General features: G+C 44.2%; 1 protein-coding gene across 1 annotated transcript; it reads right to left on the reverse strand.

The window, feature by feature from the left end:
* Positions 1-104: 104 nt before the first annotated feature.
* LOC309389572 (pepsin A-like) lies at positions 105-19,552 on the reverse strand (the record flags this gene model as incomplete). The annotated part of the gene is made up of 9 exons (XM_081948120.1): positions 105-248; positions 3,838-3,930; positions 5,394-5,538; positions 5,912-6,028; positions 8,208-8,407; positions 17,525-17,643; positions 18,024-18,141; positions 18,838-18,994; positions 19,497-19,552. The coding sequence occupies 9 exons, from the start codon at positions 19,550-19,552 to the stop codon at positions 105-107; spliced, it is 1,149 nt and encodes a 382-aa protein (XP_081804246.1).
* Between the last annotated feature and the right edge of the window lie 4,315 nt (positions 19,553-23,867).

Consider the following 23,867-nt stretch of genomic DNA (forward strand, 5'->3'; position numbering starts at 1 on the left):
GTTGCTGATATTGAAGCGTGGGGATCAGGAGCATAATTACCAAATTTAATTCCAAAGAGTCAAGACTATCCTTAGGCTTTAATATGACTAATAAGATGTTGCTATTACTTTGCCACGGGAGCCAGGCCAATCTGGTTGTTTGCTCGGTCGAAGACACAATAGTATTGACGAATGAAGATATCACCAAGGATCCAAAGATCATACTGGAAGGGCATATCCTCGAAGCCAGTAGTGCAATATCCTTGGAACTGAAAGAGAAGTTCAAATATATGATGAATTTGAATGGTATAACTAGAGGGCCTTTGCAAAGCATCAGGGAGCTGACATCCCCCCCTCCCATTGAGTGTTCCTTATCCATGTTGAAGTAGCAGAAAACCTTCAAATCTCCATTGTCTACCTCTAACTTGCCTCTTGTTTAAATCTGGAGTCATCTGATTTCACTCCAAGGCGATGGGTGACAAACTCTTACAGATTTTGCATACCATAAGCCTGTTGTTGGGTTATGTTGGCGTAAGGGGAAATGCTATGTTCATCCTAGTACAGCTATTGTAACACTGACTAAAATATGGGCTGGAGACATTGGTGGGTTTCAAAAAAAATTATAGGTGTGGCCTGTTTTGTGGGAGTGGCTTGGTGGTCATGTGACCAGTTCGTCATGGCCAACTTGGAAAATGTGGTGAAACTCACTTAACTATGCTCTTGCTTAGCAACCAAAATTTGGGGTCATAAGTTCTTTTTTTCTCTTTCTTTCTTTCTTTCTTTCTTTCTTTCTTTCTTTCTTTCTTTCTTTCTTTCTTCCCTCCTTCCTTCCTTCCATCCTTTCTTTCTCTTTTTTCTCTTTCTCTTTCTGTCTCTCTCTCTCTCTGTCTCTGTCTGTCTGTCTGTCTGTCTGTCTGTCATTCTCTCTGTGTGTCTGTCTGTCTGTCTCTCCCCCTCCCCCATCTGTCACTCTTTTTGTGTGTGTGTCACTCACTCTGTGTTTGTGTGTCTCTCTGTCTCTCTGTCTCTCTCTATCTCCCTCGCGCTCTCTCTCTCTCTCTCTCTCTCTGTGTCTCTGTCTCTCTCCCCTCCCTTCCTCTCACTCTGTGTATATATGTGTGTGTCTGTCTGTCTGTCTCTCACTCACTCACTCACTTAATCATTCACTCTGTGTGTGTGTGTCTCTCTCTGTGTGTCTCTGTCTGTCTGTCTGTCTCTCCCTCCCTTCCTCCCTCCTCCCTCCCCTTCTCTCTCTCTCTCTCTGATTCCCTCCCTCCCCCTCTCTCTGTCTCTCTGTGCCTCTCTCTGTCTGTCTGTCTCTCTCACTCACACACACACAGACACACATACTGTGGTCACCTTGTGTTCCAATCACAGGTTAAAAGTACCTGCCAGTGGTGTTTTTCTCTTCGGGGACAGGTCCTCTTCAGAAGAATGAGGCCCCACTGGTCACCCTTCCCTTCCTTGTCTTCCAGCTGTGGCTCCACGCCATGGAAAACATAGGTACATGCACGCCCAGCACAATTACAGCTCGGAGCAGGATCAAAGCCCCTCTCCCAACTGTTTCCTGCCGTTACAAAGTCTCCAAGGCTGTAATTTATGGGTTGTGCGCAAGTGCCTATGTTTTCTATGGTGTGGAGCTGCAGCGAGGCTCTGTGCGGCTGGCGATGACTCCGGAGCCCATCTGGGAAGACGAGGAACACGAGGGGGGACCCCTCCCCCCACGGATGGGCTCAAGAGAGAAGAGGGCAGTGTATGCCCTTGGGCTTGTGCAGCAGTGAATCCTCGCCTCCTGTTCTTCAACTGGTGTAAACAGGTGGTTGATTAGAAGAGGGTGGCGCACACCACTTGGGCTTGTGCAGCAGCCAAAGAACAGGAGGCGAGGATTCAGCTGCTGCACAAGCCCAAGGGCACGCACTGTGCTCTCTGACAGCTGGCTGGTTAAAAAGAAGGATGAGGCTCTGTGGTCCGGAGCCCATCTGTGGGGGGAGGGGTCCCACTCGCATTCCTCATCTTCCCGGATGGGCTCCGGACCAGCGGAGCCTTGTCCTTCTTTTTAACCAAGTGGCTGTCAGAGAGAAGAGGACAGCGCGTGCCCTTGGGCTTGTGCAGCAGCCCAATCCTCGTCTCCTGTTCTTCGGCTGGTTTAACCAGACAGCTGGTTAGAAGAGGGCAGCGCACGCCACATGGGCTTGTGCAGCAGCCAAAGAACAGGAGGCGAGGATTCGGCTGCTGCACAAGCCCAAGGGCACGCGCTATCCTCTTCTATCTGACAGCCAACTGGTTTGCTGTATCCGGCATGGCGGTGGGACTCGTGCCTTCGCTAAGAGCTTCGCTGGCAGCCGCTTCTTGCCATTGCCACCGTGCCGGAAAGAATCCGGTCTTTGGAAAGAACCTCCCCCTCCAGAGAGCCCATGCTGGGAGACAAAAGGGGGTGGGCTACTTTGAATGTGGATGAGCGGGCGGTTTGGGGCCAGCACCTCCTTCGCTAATTTGGGCAGGCAGAGAAAGAAAGGAGGGTTTTGATAAAGCACCCCTGCCACCAAGGGTAAAGGGGAGCACCTTTGCCCTTGACTATTGCATGGCTCCTTTCTCCACCCGCCCAAATTAGCAAAGAAGGCGGGCCACTGAACTTCCCGCATGCCCGCATTCAAACCAGCCCGCCTCTTCTTTCAGCATGGGCTCTCTGGAGGGGGACAGAAATTATCTCCCAAGACCTGCTTCCCTTACCTCATGGCGCAGTTCCAGGACACGTTTGGGCAATGGGGGAGCCTTTCTCACACGCCTTTGGACAAAGAAAGAAGGCGTGCAAGAAAGCTCCCCCCCAACGTCCGAACATTTGAATGAAGGAGGCTGCAGGCTCCTTTGCCCTCGGCTATGCGATCTCCTTTCGTTATCTGTTGCTCGAATGAGTGAATGAGGCAGATGGAGAATGAAATGAGATCGCATCGACAGGGGGAGTGAGCCAAGTGTTCCAACCAGTTCTAAACAGCATGGTAGATTTGTGGAAACTCTACTACCGAATCAGTTAGAACCGGCAGGAACCCACTCCTGGCTGGAGAGAAAATGAAGGCAATGCCATGGAGGAAAGTAACCGTAGCTAGAATATGATTGTATCTTAGTTTATATGCAAGAGAAAGACCAGGATGCTGAGAATCATGTTTGGACCCTGTATGAAACTTTCTGAAGAGCCCCATGGATAATATATAATAGTGAATCATACATGTTTAACAGATCTTGCTCTTTAACCGTGTTTTCCTAGAACATTTGTACAATCCAATAATTTGGATTATGGCATAATGAAATAATAATGCCATAAGGAAAGAATCACTTTATGTGTATCTTCCACACTATGAACATTAAGTTTATATTGCAATATTTGTGACTAAACACAGTGGTTATTCTTGAGTCCAAAATGATAAACTGATACAATACTCGTTCTTTAAAATAATCTCTATAGCTTTCCTCATTCTGGTTCTCTTTAAATGTGTTGGATTTCTAAACTGATAATCCCCCCAAATAGCCTAAATACTGAGAATTGAAGTCTAACATATTAAGGATGGTCTACTATAGAGAAATGACATTTACGAGAAATGAATATGATCTACATGAGAATAATCTTATCACTAAATGTGTTGAATTTCATATTCAGAGTTGCAGAGTTCAATTCTTAATGCATAATGAAAATACTGCTATGCTATTTCAAATGTTGGAAAATGTCTCCCACTTGAATATAAGTGACTGAGATTGTCTTGTTATAATTCTTTCAGGGTCAGGTTTCTTTTTCTCTAGAGGTTTATTGTGTGAGTATGACCTAAATTATTTGAGATGATTTTTTGGATAAACCACAGATCTTACCTGGTGAATGTAGGCACTGGCGGGCACAGGGTATTCAATGCCATTGATGGTGAAGACAATGTCTGCCAATTCATTGATAGCATTGCAGTTGACCTGATATGAAGTAGGATGAATAGAAAACATATATTTGTAGCCCCATAACATTTGAGAAAGGAAAAAAAAGCTGGGCATTATGGACTAGAAATTGTCCAGGAAAAAATGCATTAGAACAAACCTGGGCATCCCCCCCCCTCTTGGGGCAAAAGTCACCTCTGACTCTTCGGCCCTCCCTATCTGTCCCATGTGGATTGCTTTTATTTTGAAGGTGACTGCCATTTTTTCCCAATTTATATGCGCATATGCATACCTATACACCTTCACAGCCCTACTGGTTCAGCCCTCCAGAATATAGTCTCAGTTTCTCATGTAGCCCCTTGAGAAAATTAATTGCTCAGTCTTGCATTAGAATGATGCTTCCAACAAGAATCAACAATGATGACTTGAGATCAGGATTATATTCCAAGCGATAGCTGTTTGCAGTGTGGAAGGCATACCACATGTCAGCAGAACAATGTCAAGAGAGGAAGAATGAAGTCTGGCTAGTAATAGCCAATTTCTATCTTTGTGGGTTTCCCTTTTCTTTCATTTTTATCCATAATCTTGGTCTAGTAGAGGAATCAAAGGCACTTGGAAGTGAGGGCTTGGTGGAGGATACACCATCTGGTGTAATGGTCTTTGCAATCATTGATCTGACCAGCACTGCCTTCCATAATGAGCCACTCTATTCCGCATGGCAATGATATGAGTCTGCTGATTAATTAGGGCTGAAAAAGGCATTTCCCTATCTAAATCACTTTAGAAAGCTAGGGCAAACCAAGAATCTTGCATAAGAATTGGAATAGAGGGAGAAAATGGATTGTACAAAACAATAGCAAAAAAACATAAAAATTATCTGAAAAACTTATTAAGATTCACAAAGTCATTGAACCATAGATCTCTAAAGATCTCCTAGCACAATGCGCTTGGTCCGTCTTCCTATCTCAACTTTTAAGAAGAATTATCATATATATATATACACAATAATGTGGAAATCACAGCTGCCAGTTCTTTAGCTAGTATTGGCCTTCATACGCATTGAGTTCTCAAGAATCTAGGATGCCATAATGTATCAGTGTAACCAAGTAGTGTGGTCTTTTGCAGTTGCCAGATGGACACATTTTCTAAATGTCATCCAAGATTTTTTTGGTTTAGCACCCATGGTACTGATCACCACTGGAACTACCACACAGCTGCTTTAGGTATAACCTTTCAATTCTGATTTCCAGATCTTCTTTGTCTTCTACTATCCCCTGGTACTACTGCATGAATTACCCATACTTTCTTCTTTTCAACAATAATTAAATCTGGTGTTTTGTGAGGCAAGACTTTATCAGTTTGTATTTGGAAATTTGACATTTTAACCTGCTCACTTTTTACTACTTTCTCAACACTATGCTCCCAGCAATTTTCCATTACTAGTAATTATTATTTATTTATGTATATTAATCATAGTTGCATATCATTATTATCAAGCTTACCTGACCATTGGAATCTTGGCTAGCACCAATGGAATTCTGAATGCTAGCAATGCCTTTGGGGGGACCTACCAGGAGGGAGGTACCAGTGTCAATAATAGCTTGGCAGCCACCGGAACAAGCGATGGCTTTGCCATTGAGGGTGATGCTGAAAAGAAATATTCAGGTAAAGATGAGAGAAAGAAAATTACTATAAAATTTTGCCTGCAGGTCTTTTCAAATGATAAAATAACTTGGGCCATGGGAAAGGAAGAAGAATGAGAAACATTCAAAATAATCCACCTTGACTTTCTTTTTCCTATAAGAGGGAGCAAAAGGAAACTCTGGCAAGTTCTCAAGAGTCTATTATTATACCACAATACTAAACTACATTCCTATAATTGTTAAAGTGTCTGTTTCCTAATCTGGCCTGCTTTGTAGAACTGATGGGTATCTTCTTTTGCCATTATTTTGCATTTGGTTTTTGACTGCATCTTTGTGAAGCAGGGATGTGAAAGCTGAAGGTGTAGAAGTTGCATTACCTGTCCACAGTGATCTGCCAAAAGTATTCAACAGAAAGGGGCACCCAGTTGAGACTTCCAGTATAGTAGGAGGAGTCAATGCCACCAAACATTACAAAACTCCCGCTCTTCTCATCACTGAAAAATTAACATAAGAAGATGCCAATTAGAGGAATTGCAAATATTTTTTCATTTCTTTTTTTCCCCTATTATATCGTTGACCCATTGAAACTTTTAAAAAGTAATATCCTTAAAACGATGGGTTAATTAGTTGATTGCTTCCCCTATAAGCTACTGGTAATAGCAAAGAGTTGTATCTCTTGGCTGCTATCTAGTGATCATATGGACAGGGGTAAATGCTGTTGAAGAAATGGAGTTTAGCTCTGGGAATTGGTGTATAAGCTGTAAAACTGCAGATAATATACCCTAACCCAGTGATAGAAGACCTTTTTGGCACACTGAGTGCCAAAAAGGGAGGGAGAATGGGGGCTCGTTACATGTGCTTGTCAGGGCTGCAACCCAGAAGAGGAGCTGCCTGGGGGCATGTGCGCACCAGTTTCCGGTGCACACCGGCCAGCTGATCTTCTGCTTTCTGTCATGCATGCACACGTGACGATCAGCTGGCCAGCGTGCATGATCACACCATAAACCAGAAGACCAGCTCTTCCAATTTTTCGCACTGCCACACATGTGAAGGCCAGCTTAGTGTCGTGCATGCATATGCGCCAGAAACCGGGAAGAGGAACGGGCAATGCCATGCGTGCCAGACAGATGGCTCGGTGTGCCACTTTGGGCATGCGTGCCATAGGTTTGCTATCACGGCCCTAACCCTTTAATAAATAAGATTTATTTAACATGTCTTATTCCTCAATCTTCTCTAAAGCCAGCTTGAACCTCTGGCATTTCCTCTTCCAGATAACCTTCCTTTGTTGATCCTAAGTTTAATTTTACTAGCATGTGAAATTATGGATATGGTATTATAATTTCCATTCTGTACTAAACTTTCTTTCTTGGGGTTGGTATGATTTGGGTTCTATTGCAGATTGGCTGGCAGATTTTACTTTCCTGCCTGGCAAGATCAGCATCTAGACATCCCTGCATTTTTAATCTAGTTGTGTCATAAATATTAACTGTTCTCTGAAAGATCCTGAACTTTTCCTTAGTAGTATGTTGAGTTTAATCCAACCTAAAAGGTTTATTATCAGGCTTTATATTGTCAGTCACTTTCCACTGTCTACTCGTGAGTTTACTTTGTAAAATACAGCAGTGGTTTATTATTTCCTTTACCATACAGTAGTATGAAATGATGCCTTAGCCATTGTCACTAAAGTGATCAGCTGCTTCCAGCGTCTTTCTATATTGCCACCCAATATAGGAGCTTAATGATTGTAGCCAGGCAGCTACGATAACCCATTATATGCCTTGGGTGACTTACTGGGAAGCCACAATTTATTACAGCAATTGGGGCCAGATGTGATGCAGTCGTTAAGCAAGTCATACTTGTGGACTTTTTTTACTGTTATCATTAAATAATTCACTGCAGTTAAACAAATTGTATGGTTGTTAAGTGAACTTACTACCCCCATTTGCTTTGTTGGTCAGAGGCCTACTGGGAAGATCACTAATGGCAATCACATGGCCCCACGATGCTGCAACTGTCACAAATACATGCCAGTTGCCAAAAGCCTGGATTTTGATCATGTCATAAATCAGTCTTTTTGGCCCCTCAAAACAAGTTGTTAAACTAATGGTTGCAAGTTCAGGACTACTTGTAGTATACATACTCCTGGAATATAACCCTAGTATTCTTCACTCATCCCTCTCAGTGATATCCCTGCTGCTACAATGACGCAACCTAGCAGAACTCAAAGGGATAAAAGTAATTTACTATTGACTTGCTGCAGGAATTTTGTTTTAAAAATTTCCTATTCTAGCCAAGAGTCCTGGAAATTTTTTTTTATAGTTCCCCATCCAAATACTAAACAGGTCTAACCCCACTCAGTCTTTTGGGGATTAACCACTGTCACATACATGCCACCACCTGCCATTCATTGTGAAGTTATTATGTATACCACTTTATAGGGATATTGTTATTGTTTGTGCATGCTTTAAAAAAAACACTCACTGGGTATTTTTCCTAATATTTGACCTCTTGCAGTAATGCACCAAAAACATGTAAAACTGGAAAGGATTGTCTATTGCTCAGTTTCTCCAGAAGTAATATGGTTGGCAGTTGGCACCCATGCCCTCTCTCCCTTCTAGCAAGAGATAGTAATTAGTCCACTCAGAAAAAAGTGCACAAATCATTGTTACTTACGCACTCAGGAAGACGGAAAAGAGATCCTGGGATACCAAACCTTCACTCATCATGTTGTCAAAAACAGGAGTGGCACCAGAGGCAGCCAGCCTAGGGTAAGCCAGACCCAGGATGCCATCAAAGGGGGCATAATAAAGGAAGCTGCCCGGCTCGGTCTGACTCAGACCAAAGATTTGGTTGCTGACCTGAATACTTCCAACCTGTGCAGAACCACAGGGAGAAAAAGTTATAAAATTACTTTTTAATTTCAAGCAGTACTACTACATTTGTGTCAAAAGTACATACCGAGGCATTTAAATTTCAACTTCAAACAGATTTATGCATAGATACATACAAGTGTGTTTGCAAACAGACCTTGTGTTAGATCCGGGCAACGAGAGAACAGACTGCGGACACGAAGTGACTTAACAGCTCTTTATTAGTAGTAGTAGTGATCCAGCTTGCTCTGTGGCCAGAGGGTTCCCCTTTTATAGGAATCGGGTACGCCTCTCGACCAATCAGAACGATACCTGTTTCCCGCGGTAGCAGCGGACCAGAGAGGAGACTTGCCACAATATATGTTAATATCTAACACCCCTCCCCTCTTAGACGGAACATTGCGGTTAGTTATATAGTCCTTAAGGTATGTTGGCGTTTGCCTTACTCGGGTGGAACGTCGCAGTTCGGGTTGGTCAGAAGTCGTTGCAGGATCGGTTGCTTTCTCCGTTTCGTGTCCGGGCGTTTGCAGGCTTTTGTTGCTTTGGCGTTCGGGGGTCTGCTCGTTTTCGTTGCTTGGGGGTTGTTCCGTTTCGCGCTCGACCTCTTGTTCTGTCCTGGGCTCGCAGGTGTCGTAGTTCTCTGTGTTGGGGCTCTCGAGTGGCTGACTGCATTGGCAGGTAGCTCTCTTTCTCGATTCGTAGATCTGAGTGCGCCAGGCAACCCCGTAGTTGATCGATGTGCCTTTTCCAGTTCCGTCCATCTTCCAGTTCTAACAGATACGATTGTGGACCCGTGATGCCAATGACCCTTGCCGGCATCCACAATGTCCCCCCTGCATAGTTGTGGGCGTATACTGAATCCCCTATGCTAAAACTCCGAATTTTGCTTGTGGAGTCTGGGGGTGCTGTGGCAGAGTAATTTGGGTGAAGATGGTCCAGGTGAGACCGTAGACGGCGGCCCATGAGTAGTTCAGCGGGGCTCCTACCTGTCGTTGCGCTGGGGGTAATGTGTTGGATTAATAGGTAATGGTCAATGCGTGTTTGCCAATCACCTGGACCCATCCTAGCGAGGGCCTCTTTTGCGGATCGCACCATTCTCTCCGCCTGTCCGTTTGATGCCGGATGGAATGGCGCGACGAGGGCATGCCGAATTCCCTGACCTGCTAAGTACGTCTCGAATTGCATTGCCGTGAACTGGGGCCCGTTATCGGAGACCAGGAGGTCGGGCAGGCCATGAGTGGCGAAAAGTTGCCGTAGAACCTTAATGACTGCCTCTGCCGTGGTTGAAGTCATTAGGACTACTTCTAGCCATTTGGAGTATGCATCCACAACTATAAGGAAAGTCTGACCTTGGACCGGCCCAGCGAAGTCGATGTGTATTCTCGACCAGGGTGCTTTAGGATTTTCCCATTCTGTGGCGGGCGCTTCCGGGGGTGCTGGTCTCGATTCTTGGCATGGATCGCAAGTGGCCACCCATTCCTCTATCTCTTTGTCCATGTTTGGCCACCAAACGTAACTTCTTGCTAACGCCTTCATCCTAACAATCCCCGGATGACCAACATGTAAAGCATCGAACACATTCCTACGTAATGCATACGGAATAACCACTCGATCCCCCCACAATAAACAACCTTGTAACACTGAGAGTTCATCCCGTTTTGACCAAAACATTTTGAATTCCGGGCCCACGTTCCCCTTCGGCCACCCCCTCCAAACCCAAGTTTGAACTTGCTTTATTATATTGTCTTTAGAAGAGAACCTTGCAACATCGCAGGAAGAAACCGGTCCTGAGTCCAAACAGTCAATGAGCAGCACCGGTACTTCGGGAGTGGGGTCTGGCAAAAGGTCCGGTAGTGGGCAACAGCTGAGTGCGTCTGCGTGTCCTAGAGTGGAGCCCGGTCGATGAATTAACTTGTATGAGTACGCAGCCAGGAAAACAGTCCACCTGGTCATGCGTGGAGAAAGGGAGATTGGAGTGGGGCGGTTTCCCGCCAAAAGTCCCAACAGCGGTTTGTGATCTGTAATCAGTTCAAAATCGCGGCCGTAGAGGTATTCGTGGAAACGTTTAACTCCAGCTACAGCAGCTAACACTTCCCTGTCCATCTGGCTGTAATTCCTCTCGGCCGATGAAAGAGTCCTGGAGTAGAAGGCGATGGGTGCTTCATTCCCGTTTGGCATCCTGTGGCTGAGGACTGCGCCAACTCCAAAAGGTGATGCGTCGCAGGTCAATACCAGCGGTAGCATCTGGCTGTATTGGACTAACAGCGAGTCGGTGGTGAGCAGGCGCTTTACTGCGGCGAAAGCTGCTGCTTCGGATCGTCCCCATCTCCATGTTGCGTTCCTCTGGAGTAGTCGATGTAATGGCTCAGCAACGGTCGCCTTCTGTCTCAGAAAAACGCTGTAGAAGTTAAGAAGTCCGAGGAAGGCCTGCAACTCGGTCTGATTTCGTGGTGTGGGGGCGTCCTGGATCGCCTTAATTTTCTTAGAAGTGGGGTGTATGCCCTGACCATCGATTCTATATCCCAGGAATTCTACACTAGGCACGTTAATTTGGCATTTCTCCTTTTTTAGGCGGAGGCCCTTTTCTCTGATTCTGGCCAAAACAGTTCTGACTCTTTTTAATAGTTGCTCCTCGTTTGCAGCGGACACCAAGATGTCGTCGAAATAGGGGACGACTCCCGGTATCCCTTGCAAAAGCCGTTCCATGACGCTCTGGAACAGACCTGGAGCAATACTCACACCGAATTGTAGCCGGTTGCATTTGAATGCTCCTCTATGCGTCACTATAGTTTGGGCCTCCGCTGTGGCGCTATCCACGGGCAACTGCTGGTAAGCTTGTGCCATGTCTAACTTAGCAAATATCTTTCCTGGCCCCAACGAATGCAATAGGTGTTGTACTACGGGCACAGGATATGCGCTTTGTTGTAGCGCGACATTAATTGTGCATTTGTAGTCCGCGCAGATGCTGACTGATCCGTCTGGCTTGACTGGGGTCACAATGGGAGTTTCCCAGCGCGCGTGATCCACCGGCTCAAGGATTCCTTGCTCCACTAACTTATCTATCTCCTTATCTATTTTTGGGCGGAGTGCAAAAGGCACTCGTCTCGGTTTAAGTCGGATTGGCGCCACTTTGGGGTCTAAATTGAATGAGATTGGTTTACCCACATACTTACCAAGACCGGGGCTGAACACATCCTCGAACTCCTTAAAAATCTGCTCAGCGCTGCTGTTCTCCACGGCGTTGATTCCGGTGACTTCTAGCCCCAAGGATTCGAACCAATCCAGTCCTAGGAGGTTTTGTAACGGTGCGCTGGCGATGGTCACGGGCAGCTGGGCTACGATGTCCTTGAAACGGATCTGGAACGTGCCTTGGCCCACGATGGGGACTCGGTTCCCCTGGTAGTCTCGTAGCAGGATGTCTGGAGCACGTAGTTGGCTCTTTTTGAGGCTAGGGATAGCCTGTTTCATGGATGTCCATGAAATGATCGTCAGGGACGATCCTGTGTCAACTTCCAGCTCGCAAGGTGAGCCCTCCAAGAGGACTGTGACCTTCAGCTTTTTAGGCCGCTTGGTGCGGACCTGACTTATTGTTGTGAGATACGTTCGCAACTCCTCTCTCTGGGTCAACTCTATCTCAGCATCTGTATCCTGAAAATACTCTCGTTGAGTGTCTTGATAGAACGCTCTCTCAGCTCTTTGTGTGTAATCTCTCTGGGAATACGTTCGCTCAGCTCTTTGGGGATTTTCTCTCTGGGTAAACACTTGTGGATTTCTCTCTGGGCGCCCTTTTTGGTTCCGCCAAGCCCCTGGGTTGGGCTTCTGTTGGCGGTACGTAGGGGGCTGCCGTGAGGCAGGGACTCCGCTCCGGCACACTCGTGCGATGTGCCCAAGTTTGTTGCAGAGTGAACAAACAACGTTCCTGAACCGACAGGTAGACCGGGGGTGATTCCCTCCGCAGCTTGCGCAGGGCGGCAAACGGAATCCGGGTCTCCCCCCAGGCCTCATGTGACTGCTCCGCATCAGGTGACTGTCCTCGAACTCGGGATCCTCGTAGTCGGGGTTGGTGTCCTCGTAGTGGACTCTGGTTTGTCTGGGTGCTGGTTGGCTTGTGTTGAACCCACGTTGTATGCTTTCCGATGATCTTTCCGCTGACTCGGATGCCCTTGCTTCGTTTAGTGCTATTTGTAGGGTTAAATTTGGATTTGCCAACAGCCTTTTTTGTAGCGAAATGTCTCTTAACCCACAAACAAATTGTGCCAGGATATGCTCGTCCAGATCCCTGAACTCGCAGTTAGTTGATGCCTTACGTAGGGCTGCAACGTATTGATTGATTGATTCTCCCGCCTTCTGGTTCCTCGTGTTGAATTCCTGGCGGCAAACGTGGCGGGAAGGTTTTGGCGCGTAATGAGTCTGTAGAGTCTGTTGCAACGCCGCCCATGATACCGCTTGTATCGGAGTAGGTGCGGTGAGGTCTCTGGCCATATTGAAGACTTCTTTTCCACAGTAGCCGAGGAAGATATTTTTCTTTCGTGCGTCGGTTATCCCCGTGTATTCGTTCGCTTCGAGAAAACACTCGAACCGAATCATGAATGCCTCCCATTCGTCATTCGCTGGGTCGAATGGAGCGGGGGCAGTGTGCATCGCCATTTTCCTCGTTTGAATTTGCCGCGCTGCGGTGTCCTTAGATGGCTGCCAGAATTTCTGCCGAATTCCTGGGCTGGATCAAATCCGGAGATTCTGAAGTAGCAATCTTCGTCCTATCTGTCTCTCGATCCCATCCTCGTCGCCAATGTTAGATCCGGGCAACGAGAGAACAGACTGCGGACACGAAGTGACTTAACAGCTCTTTATTAGTAGTAGTAGTGATCCAGCTTGCTCTGTGGCCAGAGGGTTCCCCTTTTATAGGAATCGGGTACGCCTCTCGACCAATCAGAACGATACCTGTTTCCCGCGGTAGCAGCGGACCAGAGAGGAGACTTGCCACGATATATGTTAATATCTAACACCTTGAATGATTCATATAACTCACTTGATTCTAGTTGATTCACCACTTTTAAATAAACTGCTTTGCAGTTTAATGTCTATTTGATAAAATATCCTCAAAGGAAATCTCTATGTATGTCCTACTAGTTTATCATCTGCAACTATTTCTCTCTGCCCAATCTAATTTTTGAAAGGAATATAATTGACGCAGAATTGAGATTAATCTCCTGGCAAAGAATTGGCAATGAGTCTCAAAAAAGACAGTGCTGAATATAGATTGAGCTATAATCCAATAAATGACTGGATCTTATCCATTAGAATTAGCAGATATCCATTGATATCAACATTATGTATCAGTATATACATCTCCTACAGATTCAATAGTGGTCAAGGAGGAATTCTATGGATAATATAAGAAGTGCTAAGTGTAGCATCAGGAAAAGACATAAATCTTACAAATGGGTGTTGGACGGCAAAAATATGAAGAACCCTGGAAATATAGGAAAATTGGGCTGGCTAAATTAACATAATAAAGCAAAAAATAGAACTTGGTAAAGAAAATTATTTGTTTATTTACAAAAACTACTTCAAATACAGATACTATACTTGGATTTCACTTGAGATATAAGCCTTGAATCCAGTCAATTACACAAAAGGAAACAAACAATTGAAAAATGAAATCCTGTAAACCAGGATACTTCCAGCTGCAGGTTATGGAGCAGAGACCATGAATTATTGCTGTTTAATATATGGGTTAACATCAGAAAAAAAAATGAAAACAGGTACACCAACAAGATTTGATCAGTAGAACAAAGAAACAGAATCTGGGGACAATATGAGGCATTTACTTAATACCTTTAATTTAAATGACAGGCAACTTGAGGTATTCTAAGAAGGAGACCGTAACACTGAAAACTGAAGGAAAACACAGAAAACTGAAGGAAAACCAATACAAAGAGGAAAAAATCCTCTTAGTTTTCAAAACAAGCCAAAGAAAGATAGGTAAATTAAAGCCTTGAGCAATGTATGATGACTGAAATTGACATTATTGTTAAGTAAAAAAGTATAGGAAAAACTCTCTCAATGGAGGAAAATAACTAGAAAAACAAATATATTTGTTTTGAAAAAAAATCAGAGATATCTTAATGCTAAGGGAAGGATGCCCAACAGTAATCGTGGAAGAGATCTAATAGAAAAAAAATAGATTGAAGGAAGTTGCCAATGCTATAATGAAACCTTACAAAAAAAGCCAGAGCATGCATGGGGAAAGAAATGTCAAATTAACAGGTAAATAGCAGAAAAGGCAAATTTGTGTGGGGGTGTAGCTAGCTGACATCTGATCAATAATGAAGAGTACAAGAAAACAGAAAGAGATACTGCTTCACTGATTACAACAAAGCCTTTATAGGTCATGCCAGAATGTGGTATATATTACTAATGGGTCATTATTCTTTTGATAAGCCTTTATAGTGAAGAAGAAGTTACTGTAGGAAGTGAATCTGGACAGTCAGAATGATTCAGAACTAAAAAGAGAATGTGACAGGATACATTTTCATCAGATGTGCTTTCACTGCAATCTATGCTGGAAACAGTCCATGCAACTAGAATCTAAAAGCTCAGATCCATACTATATATTAGATGAAAAATTAATCTTATGTCACAAGAATCTCAAGAAACATTCTACTTTCAAATGAGACATTTATATATAGGCAATTTCAGGCTGCAAATGCTGCATGCTTCCTTCTGCTTTTTTTTTTGTAGGAGTTGGACATTTGCCTCTTTTATGAAGACAAAACAGAAAGCAACTCCTGTCTGTTGTCACAACTGTCAGCTCTGTTATTAGTTTTCACAAAAGAACCTCCTACAGTATTGACCCTGTACCCATTTAACTTTTACAGCAATGTGTTTACAGAATAATAGGATGGAATGGAATGACAGCTGGAATCAAAATAAGCAGTGCTGCTTCTGAAATATGCTAATGACTCTGTTTTGCTAGGTCATGGTAAAAGAGATCTCACTATAAAAGCAAAAATAGAAAGTGAAACTTCTGTGCTAATGTTCCAAATTTCTTAAAGTTCAATATTAAGAAAACAAAGATAAGCTCAATCAGCAAGTTTAATGAACTTACAGCTGATGGCAAAGAAATGAACATGGTACATGGTTATGTTTTCTTGGGCTTCAGAATAGATAAAAATAGACAGCAGGCTATTATTTCCAGGGAAAATAGTTGGAAGCATTATTGAAGAGAAAACAAGTTGGTAGGAAAAAAAGGGCTTTTGTGAAAACAAACCAAGATGGTTTCTGAAAATAACTCTCTAGTTTCCAAACTTTTTGAAAGGTGTTAATGAACATGTAAGCCAGGTGGCTCAATAGAGATTGTATTCTTGGACTTAGAAAAAAAATCCTCAAAAAACTCTCCTTGTTAAAGCCAGTTGGCATGGAATCAGGTGCCCCATTGGACTAGCAGATGTTTAAAAGACAGGAATAAATGGGCAATTCTTGCATTAGCATAATTTGGTCTCCAAAGGTCAGCATTTGAACTAGTGGTTTTCACTTGGATATGAATGATCCAGGGGTGGGTTCCTGCCAGTTCTAATCTCTTCTATAGAAGAGGTTCTACAAATCTACAGTGCCTTTTAGAACCGGTTCCAGCTCCCTCCCCCCGCCCGTCCGCACATCATTAAGATGAAGAGCGAGAGGAGGAATTCTTGGAGTTGAAGTCCACAAGTCTTAAAGCTGTCAAGTTTGAACACCCCTGGTTTTTTTTTTCAAAAGGGTTAGGGGTGCAAGGGTCTTGTAACTTGACAGCTTTAAGACTTGCGTGCTTCAAATGCCAGAGTTCTGAGCCAACATTTTGGTTGCTAAGCAAGAGCGTTGTTAAGTGAGATTCACCACATTTTACAAGTTGGCCACACCTACCCAGTCACATGATTGCCAAGCCACTCCCATTCAGTCACATGACTGCCAAGCCACTCCCACGAAGCAGCCCACACCTACAGAAGAGGTTCTAAAAAAAATTGAAACCCAACACTGGAATGATCTAACATTAGGGCTGAACAATGAGATGACCCTATTTGCTGTTGAGAGTGGTAAAAGCAAAAAAGGATTATGAAGAATCTTCCAATTGAATTGTGTGATATTTATGTACATGTCAAAAATATTAGGTTGCCTGCCCTAGTATACATGCTGTGAGCTGTCACACATAATTGCATCATGCTAAAAATAGGGACACCGAGAGTTCTAATCCTATTTTAGAAGCAAAATCAGGTGGATGACTTTGGACCAATCATTTTCTCTCAGTCCTAGGAAACAAGAAATAGCAAACCATTTCTGAAAACCTTACCAAGAAAACGGCAAGACGTGTCCAGTCAACCTCTGAAAATTGGCCATGAGTAAATGGAAAAAATATTCATATCATAAATAAAGAACAATTATGGCACAACTTTCCAAGAGAAATGCTTATTGATAATTTCAATCGCTTAGATCTTCTAGGACAGCGGTGTCAAACTCAAGGCCTGGGGGCCGGTTCCAGCCTGCGGGGTGCTTAGATCTAGTCCGTGGGGCTTCCTTGGAAACAGCAAAGGATTGGCCTGTGGTGACTCTGCCAGCCAAAACAGAGCTCAGGAGGGCTGCGAATGGCCCTCGTGTGCTCCATTTTCGCTGGCAGAGGGTTGCAGGAGGCTGTCACAGCTGAAAATGGAGCACAGGAGCCTGTTTTCACTGGCAGATCAATCGGGCCACCACAGGTGCCCCCGACATGAGTGACATTGAATTGGCCATGCCCCCCATCTCCCCCAAGGTCAAACACAACTCTAATGCAGCCCTTAATGAAATCAAGTTTGACACTCCTGTTCTAGTATATTACTGTATTTCTTATTTTTTTTAATTATTTAGTCATGAGTGCATACATAACAAGGCTTCTTAAAGTTCCTTGTTCTTCTTGATGACCAAAACAAACACCACACTCTAGGCTGCCTCTGAGATTAACAGAAGTTGGAAAGAGATAAAAACCTTTTGCCATAAGTAAGCTCTATACAGAATTCAATTAGATCTTCCCTCTTTGTCCACCCAGAGCCATGCTAACTCAGTCTAATTTCCCAAAGGATAGTTCTCAATCTACTTTCTTTAGCAATTTACCTGGACAGTATCATAGCCTAGGACTCCAGTCATGCTTTCGGTGCCATAGACGATGGCTATGCTTTGGCTGGTGGATTTGAAAGTGGATGACTGTTGTGGATTGAATTTATGATGGTTAGCTGCAAAGATAAGCAATTGTAGTATGATGTGGGCATATTGAATATGTAACAGAAGAGAAAGAGCAACAGAGGGTAAGAGAGATCTTGGCATTTACTAACTTATCCCAGTGCAATATTGTCTAATGTGTGAACTCTGTTCTCAGTCATAGCTAACATGAAAATTGGTTTATAAATAGATGGACACGAGAATAAAAAATTGTCCCTGATTTGGTCCCTTTCAAATGTGTTGGAATTGGAGTTCTGAGGATTCCCCGTCAACATGCCAACACAGATACTGTGATGGGGCTTGTGGTCTATTACATTTGGAAAGTACTAACTTGAGGATATCTTGAATTAAGAGTAGCCTCTTTCTGAAGACATCACTTAAGGAGACTACTTACAACAAGCTTCACTGGAGCAGGACACAGAAGGGACCCACAAGTTGGAAGAACCAGTGTCAAAGAGGACTACGAACTCCTGTGGTGGAGTGCCAATGGAGATAGTGCCGCTGTACTCAAGCTGTGGAGGTAGAAAATGGAACACAAAAGAAAATCCATCCCTAATATCCCCATAACATTTTTGAAGCAAGAGAAATGAACACTTCTTTGTAGACAAAAGCAAGTTTGACAGGCTTTTTAAACAATACAAATCTGCTCAATTTGTTACAGTAAAGGTAAAGATTCCCTTGGCACATATGTGCTAGTCGTTTCCGACTCTAAGAGGCGGTGCTCATCTCTGTTTCAAAGCTGAAGAGCCAGCGCTGTCCAAAGATGTCTCTGTGACCATATGGCCAGCATGATTAAACGCCAAAGACGCATGGAGCACTATTACCTTCCCACCAAATGTGGTCCCTATTTTTCTACTTGCATTTTTATAATTCTTTTGAACTGCTAGGTTGGCAGAAACTGGGACAGGTAACAGGAGCTAACTCCGTTATGAGGCGCTAAGGATTCGAACTGTCGAACTGCCGACCTTCCTGATTGATAAGCTCAGCGTCTTAGCCACTGTGTCCTATTTGTTACAGTAGAATATCATTTATGTTCCATGATATCAAATCCCTTTCAAACATTAAAAGTATAACGTCCCCAATCCGTATGTCTCTTTTATTGCTCTCTAGAGCCGGGGGCTATTGATTTAAATCAACAGGTGTTGAGATTCTATAGTCTTGTCCATAGGCTAAATGCTGAGCACCTCCTCCTAATATGGAATACTTACATCTAGATAATTTTGCAAGGGTTCAGTGACAAATGTATTTTGCAGCCTGGGAAAATATTTTGTGCCAAGGTTATAAGGATGTTTCTTCAGAAAATCATCTAGCAGCCCATGCTCTTTAAGGATTTGCCTCATGGATTTTGTTTTCCTTAGGTGAACTCTAAGCAGTGAGTAATGGAAAGGAAATGATTAATAAATGAAAAATAGTGCTCATAGCATTAAAGATAGGAAAAAAATGCATTTTGGACAGCATTCTCTCATTCAACACTCTTAAGAGGGCTACAACCGTCAGAATTCCCAGGTAGAATGAGAGTTATAATTGCAACATATCATTGGACTCCCTGAGGATGGGGAAAGTTAAGTTCAGATTTATTTCTGCTGAGGAAGAGGATTTGAAATCTAGGTATACTCTTTAGAGAAAGAAGCATCTTCTACTTGATGAACACATAGTGCATTTGCAGGTATAAAGGGAAATAAAGGGAAATAAAAATAATACTGTCAGTGGAAAACCTAGACAAATTCTGGCTTTGTGGCTTGCCCACCAATCACAATAGAAAGTTTGCTGGAAGAGTTTGTGGAACATAATTTAGAAAGAAAATTAGATCCTTCTGAAGAAAATGGTACATGTTTCCTTTAAAGAAAGCATAAAGGTCAATACTTACTTTGTTGTCAGACACTGGGAAAGTGCCACCAGGCTCAGAAGTAAGAGGAACTTCATGATTACTCCTTTATCCCCAAGTTGTTAATTCAAATGAAGTGTGGGTCCCAGCTTCTAAGCAACACACTTAGGTTTGCTACATGCATATATATAGTTCCAAGACTCTCTTATCATATTTGCATATCATATAAAAAGGCAAACATTCCTGATATGATTATCTTTTTTTTTAATGTCCTTAAGAAGAACTTTCCATGTTATTCTTTTCGTTTTCATTAAATTCTTGACCTAAAAAACAGGCTCAGGTGTAGGTGACATTGGCAACCATTTCAAAGACTTTGGTACATCCCAAGCGCAGTAAAGCAATGTTTTCCATAACTTTTCAACAAGTGAACCAAAGGTAAAAAATGTACATTTTCTGTTTAAAGTAATCTGGATGGAATGTTATTTTTTAGAAAATAAACTATATAATGAATTAAACATAAATTTAATGTTTACAATAGGGGGCTTCAGGTATGGTATATCCAACATTGTTCAATTTCTGGAAAGATATTTTAGACAAGTTGGTAGCCTTTTCAAGACTGCAACATTCTGCAAAATCCAGAAGTTGCAGCTGGTGCAAAATGCACAGGTGTGGGCTGATCAATGTATGTTACACCTGCCCTCTACAAGCTGCTCTATCAGTTTGCTTCCTTGTTTCAATTAAAAATGCTGCTAATTTCCTATAAAGCCCTACATGACATGGGACTGGGATATTTGAGGGAGCACCTCTACCCAGGTACATCTACCTGTCCCATTAGGTACAGCAGGAGAGGCAAGTTTTGGGTCCCATCTACTAAGGAGCTTCATCTGAGGAGAGGGACCCTTTCTGCCATGGCAATCACCTTTGGGGGCATCATCCTTTGGAGATGAGACAGGCCCTGACTCTATTGCTCTTTCAGAAGATTCTGAAAGCATTACTTTATTTAGGGATTCAAGTGTGATGTGTAACCTGCCCAACATTCTCCTGAATGTTATGACTGGTTTGTATTCAACTACTAATTATACATGTGCTTTAAGAAGGTGTTCAATAATGATTTTTACGTAGGTTTTTATTTTGAGAGTTGCTTGATATAGATATGACTTACCATTCTCACTTCTCCCAGTGATATCAATGTCCACAATTAGAGAACTTTTCTCTAACCCAATGGAGGGTTTCTGGTACTAACACTACCAGAGAAAAGATTTGGTGCAGCCATTCTGTCTTTTTCACCAGAAGAGATATTTGGAAAGAAAAATGCTACAGGAAATGGCTGGAACAGATAGTTACTGCACAAAGTTTCAGTCCTGGTTTTGACAAGAGACAAATCCTCTGGTGATTCAGAATCAGAGGTGGCCATCATATAATGTAACAACTGCATCAAAAATGTGAGTGCACACACCAGTTCGCCGTAACCAGTCTGAACTGGCAGCAGTCTACCACTGTTCAGAATCTTGTGTCTGAAGCCAATAATTTTCTCTAAAACCCACCATTTGTTTTCTTTATAGCCTCCTCAAGAAAATGAAACCAAACCCGAAAAGTTCTAGTCAATTTCACTTAGGCTTATGTTTCCCTGATAAAGGTTTGCTTGGGAAAAGTTGAAAGGAAAGTAAGGTGAGGAATGAATCAAAAATCAATGAAAATAGCACAAATCAATCCTAGATGCATTTTATTTTGGAGTCAAATGAGTTGGAAGACATAGAGGCTGGGTGTCTGAAATTTCTTGAAGCCATTTGGGATAGGAAAGAAAAAAGAGGTTGCAATCTTCTATCCTTTGTAAAATGTTGTGTAATAAAAGTTTTCTTTCAACAAGCACAAGCCTAATATTCTCAGCTTCCCTCTGGTCCATTTCAAATTCTGTCTAACAGGAAGCAGCTCACCTTCACTGTTTTGTTAAGATGTTCTTTCACAAGAACATCTTGTGAAACACGATGATAGTCGCATGACCAGTGGCCCAGATATACAATGCACTTGAAATTTGATATGTATAACTAATAAAACCCAGTTGCAGAGGTAATTGGAGCAGTCAGACTGTGGGTTACAGTGAAGATGCTATTAAATCTGGATGGACAACTGCAAAACAAGTAGCTCTAGTGTATCCAAGCCAGAAGTGGGTTCCTACTGGTTTGGACCAGTTTGGCCGAACCGGTAGTAAAAAATTAGACCTGGCTCTCCCAACCAACAGGACTGACAGGCTGGCCATGCCCCTGAACCGGTCCCCTGGTCGCTGCTTGCTTGCCCACTTAACACATCCATCAGATGGCAAACTGACCGGAACTGGGAAGCGGCTCGCTGGGAAAGAAACCTCTTAGCTGCCTCTTTGAGTGTCAGACAGGGGTGGTTTGCTACTTTACTGCTGGTTTGGCGCACAAAAAAATTGGCCATGCCCGCTCAGTCACATGCCCCCATCTAGCCACGCCCACTGAACCAGTACCGTGTTTCCCCAAAAATAAGACAGGGTCTTATTTTATTTTGACCCACGAAATATGGTCTTGGTCTTATTATCGGTGTGTGTGTGTGTCTGTCTGTCTGTCTGTCTGTCTGTCTGTCTGTCTTATTATTTTGGGGATGCAGGAGGCTGCAAGCATGGGACTGCATGTCCTGTCGCCCCCATCGCCTCCCCTGCTGGCCAGCACTGCTCTGACGTGTCCTTTCACTGCCCTGCATCGGGTTGGGCTTTCTTTGCGAGGGGGACAACCTGGGGAGTGAGAGATTTACAAAGCCAGGACTGGCGTGGGGCAGGTTCTCCAGTGAAGCATCTGATTCATCCCCAGGGGTGAGCGTTTTGCCTCCTCTCTGCCCCGGCTTGGAAGCTGCAGAGGAAGCCTGCCATGCCCGGCAAGGCAGGGAGAAGAGACAGCAAGAGAAGCCACGTCTCGCTCCACACCTCTCGCTTCTCCTCCACCTCACCTGCCACCCCTCTCGCTAAAGAGACGGTGGGGAAGGGAAGCAGCCTGGAATCTTGCAAGTTCAACTTCCCTGGACAAAACAGGGAGGAACACGACGGAGCTGCAAGTCTCGGGTAGGACGCATGTCTCACAGCCCAACTCCTCCCACCCCGCCCCAATGCTAACAGAATCCAGGCTGCTTCCATTCCCCACCGTCTCTTTAGCGAGAGGAGTGGCAGGTGGCGTGGGGGAGAAGTGAGAGGTGTGGAGCGAGACATGGCTCCTCTTGCTGTCACTTCTCTCCCCCTCCCTCACCAGGCATAGCAGGCTTCCTCTGCAGCTTCCAAACCAGAGCAGAGAGATGACTAAGGGTGAAACGTTCCCCCCTTGGGGATGAATCACATGCTTCACTGGAGAAACGGACCCACACCAGCCCAGGCTTCCTAAATCTCTTGCTCCCCAGATCGTCTGCCTTGCAATGAAAGCCCAACCTGACGCAAAACCCGCCTCCAGCCACCTCTTCATCCTGGTGAAACTATGTTTTGAAAGGATGATTTGCAGATGGGGGGGATTTCCTGCACATTGGCAGCGGCGTCTCCTCACAGGGCTTCTCCCAATGTCCCAGGTGCAAAGCAACATCCCGTAAAGGAAGGCATGGAAATCCATACAACTGGGGATGTCGGAAGAAGCCTTGTGAGAAGACGCCGCTGCCGATGTGTAGGAAATCTCCCCCCCTCCACCTTCAGATAGTCTTGTGGGCTGGCCAGAGAGGTCTTCAATGAACTTTGCTCTGTCTGTGCCTCTGCAGGTGGCAGTGTCGGCAGCATCTCCTCGCAGGGCTCATTCTTCCTTCTCTCTGGCTGATTCTCAAATATTTTCAAGCAAAACACTGGCAAGAGAGGGAAGTATCTCTTCTCCCTCCCCTGCCAAACTTTGCATGTAGGCATAATGTTTCACAAAGCTCCTTAATCCGTGGCTGCTAGCTCCCTCACTTTGTGTTTTTTATACACATACCGACATACCCACCCTTCCTGGGAATACCGTTTCCCTCTCCCAAGATTCCGTTTCCAAGGAAAGAAGAGCGCTGGGGTCGCATTGGACATTCCCCCCTGCCCTGACTCCTGTCAGCCTCAACTTTGCTCCTGAAATCCTGCGGGCCGCTTCTCTGCTTGAGCTCAGCCGAAGGGGGGGCTGAGAGCAAGGGCGAGATGAAGCTGATTGCTTCCCCTTTGCCTCCTCTCCCAAAAGCAGTCTCGGGCGCAGCCACTTTTGCAGTAGGAGACTCAAGCCGGCCTTCCGAAGGGTAATGTAGCAGCAGCTATGCACAATTTTTTCCCCTTATTTTTTCCCGATCCACGTGGCTCACTGGGTCACGTGGATCGGGACAAAATAATGATAAAAAAAATTGTGGATAACTGCTGCTACTGTACCCTTTGGAAAGCCGGTGCGAGGCACGTGGGGTGCCTCACTT

Source organism: Natrix helvetica (assembly GCF_964273705.1).
Source record: "Natrix helvetica genome assembly, chromosome: 1".
Lineage (NCBI taxonomy): Eukaryota > Metazoa > Chordata > Lepidosauria > Squamata > Natricidae > Natrix > Natrix helvetica.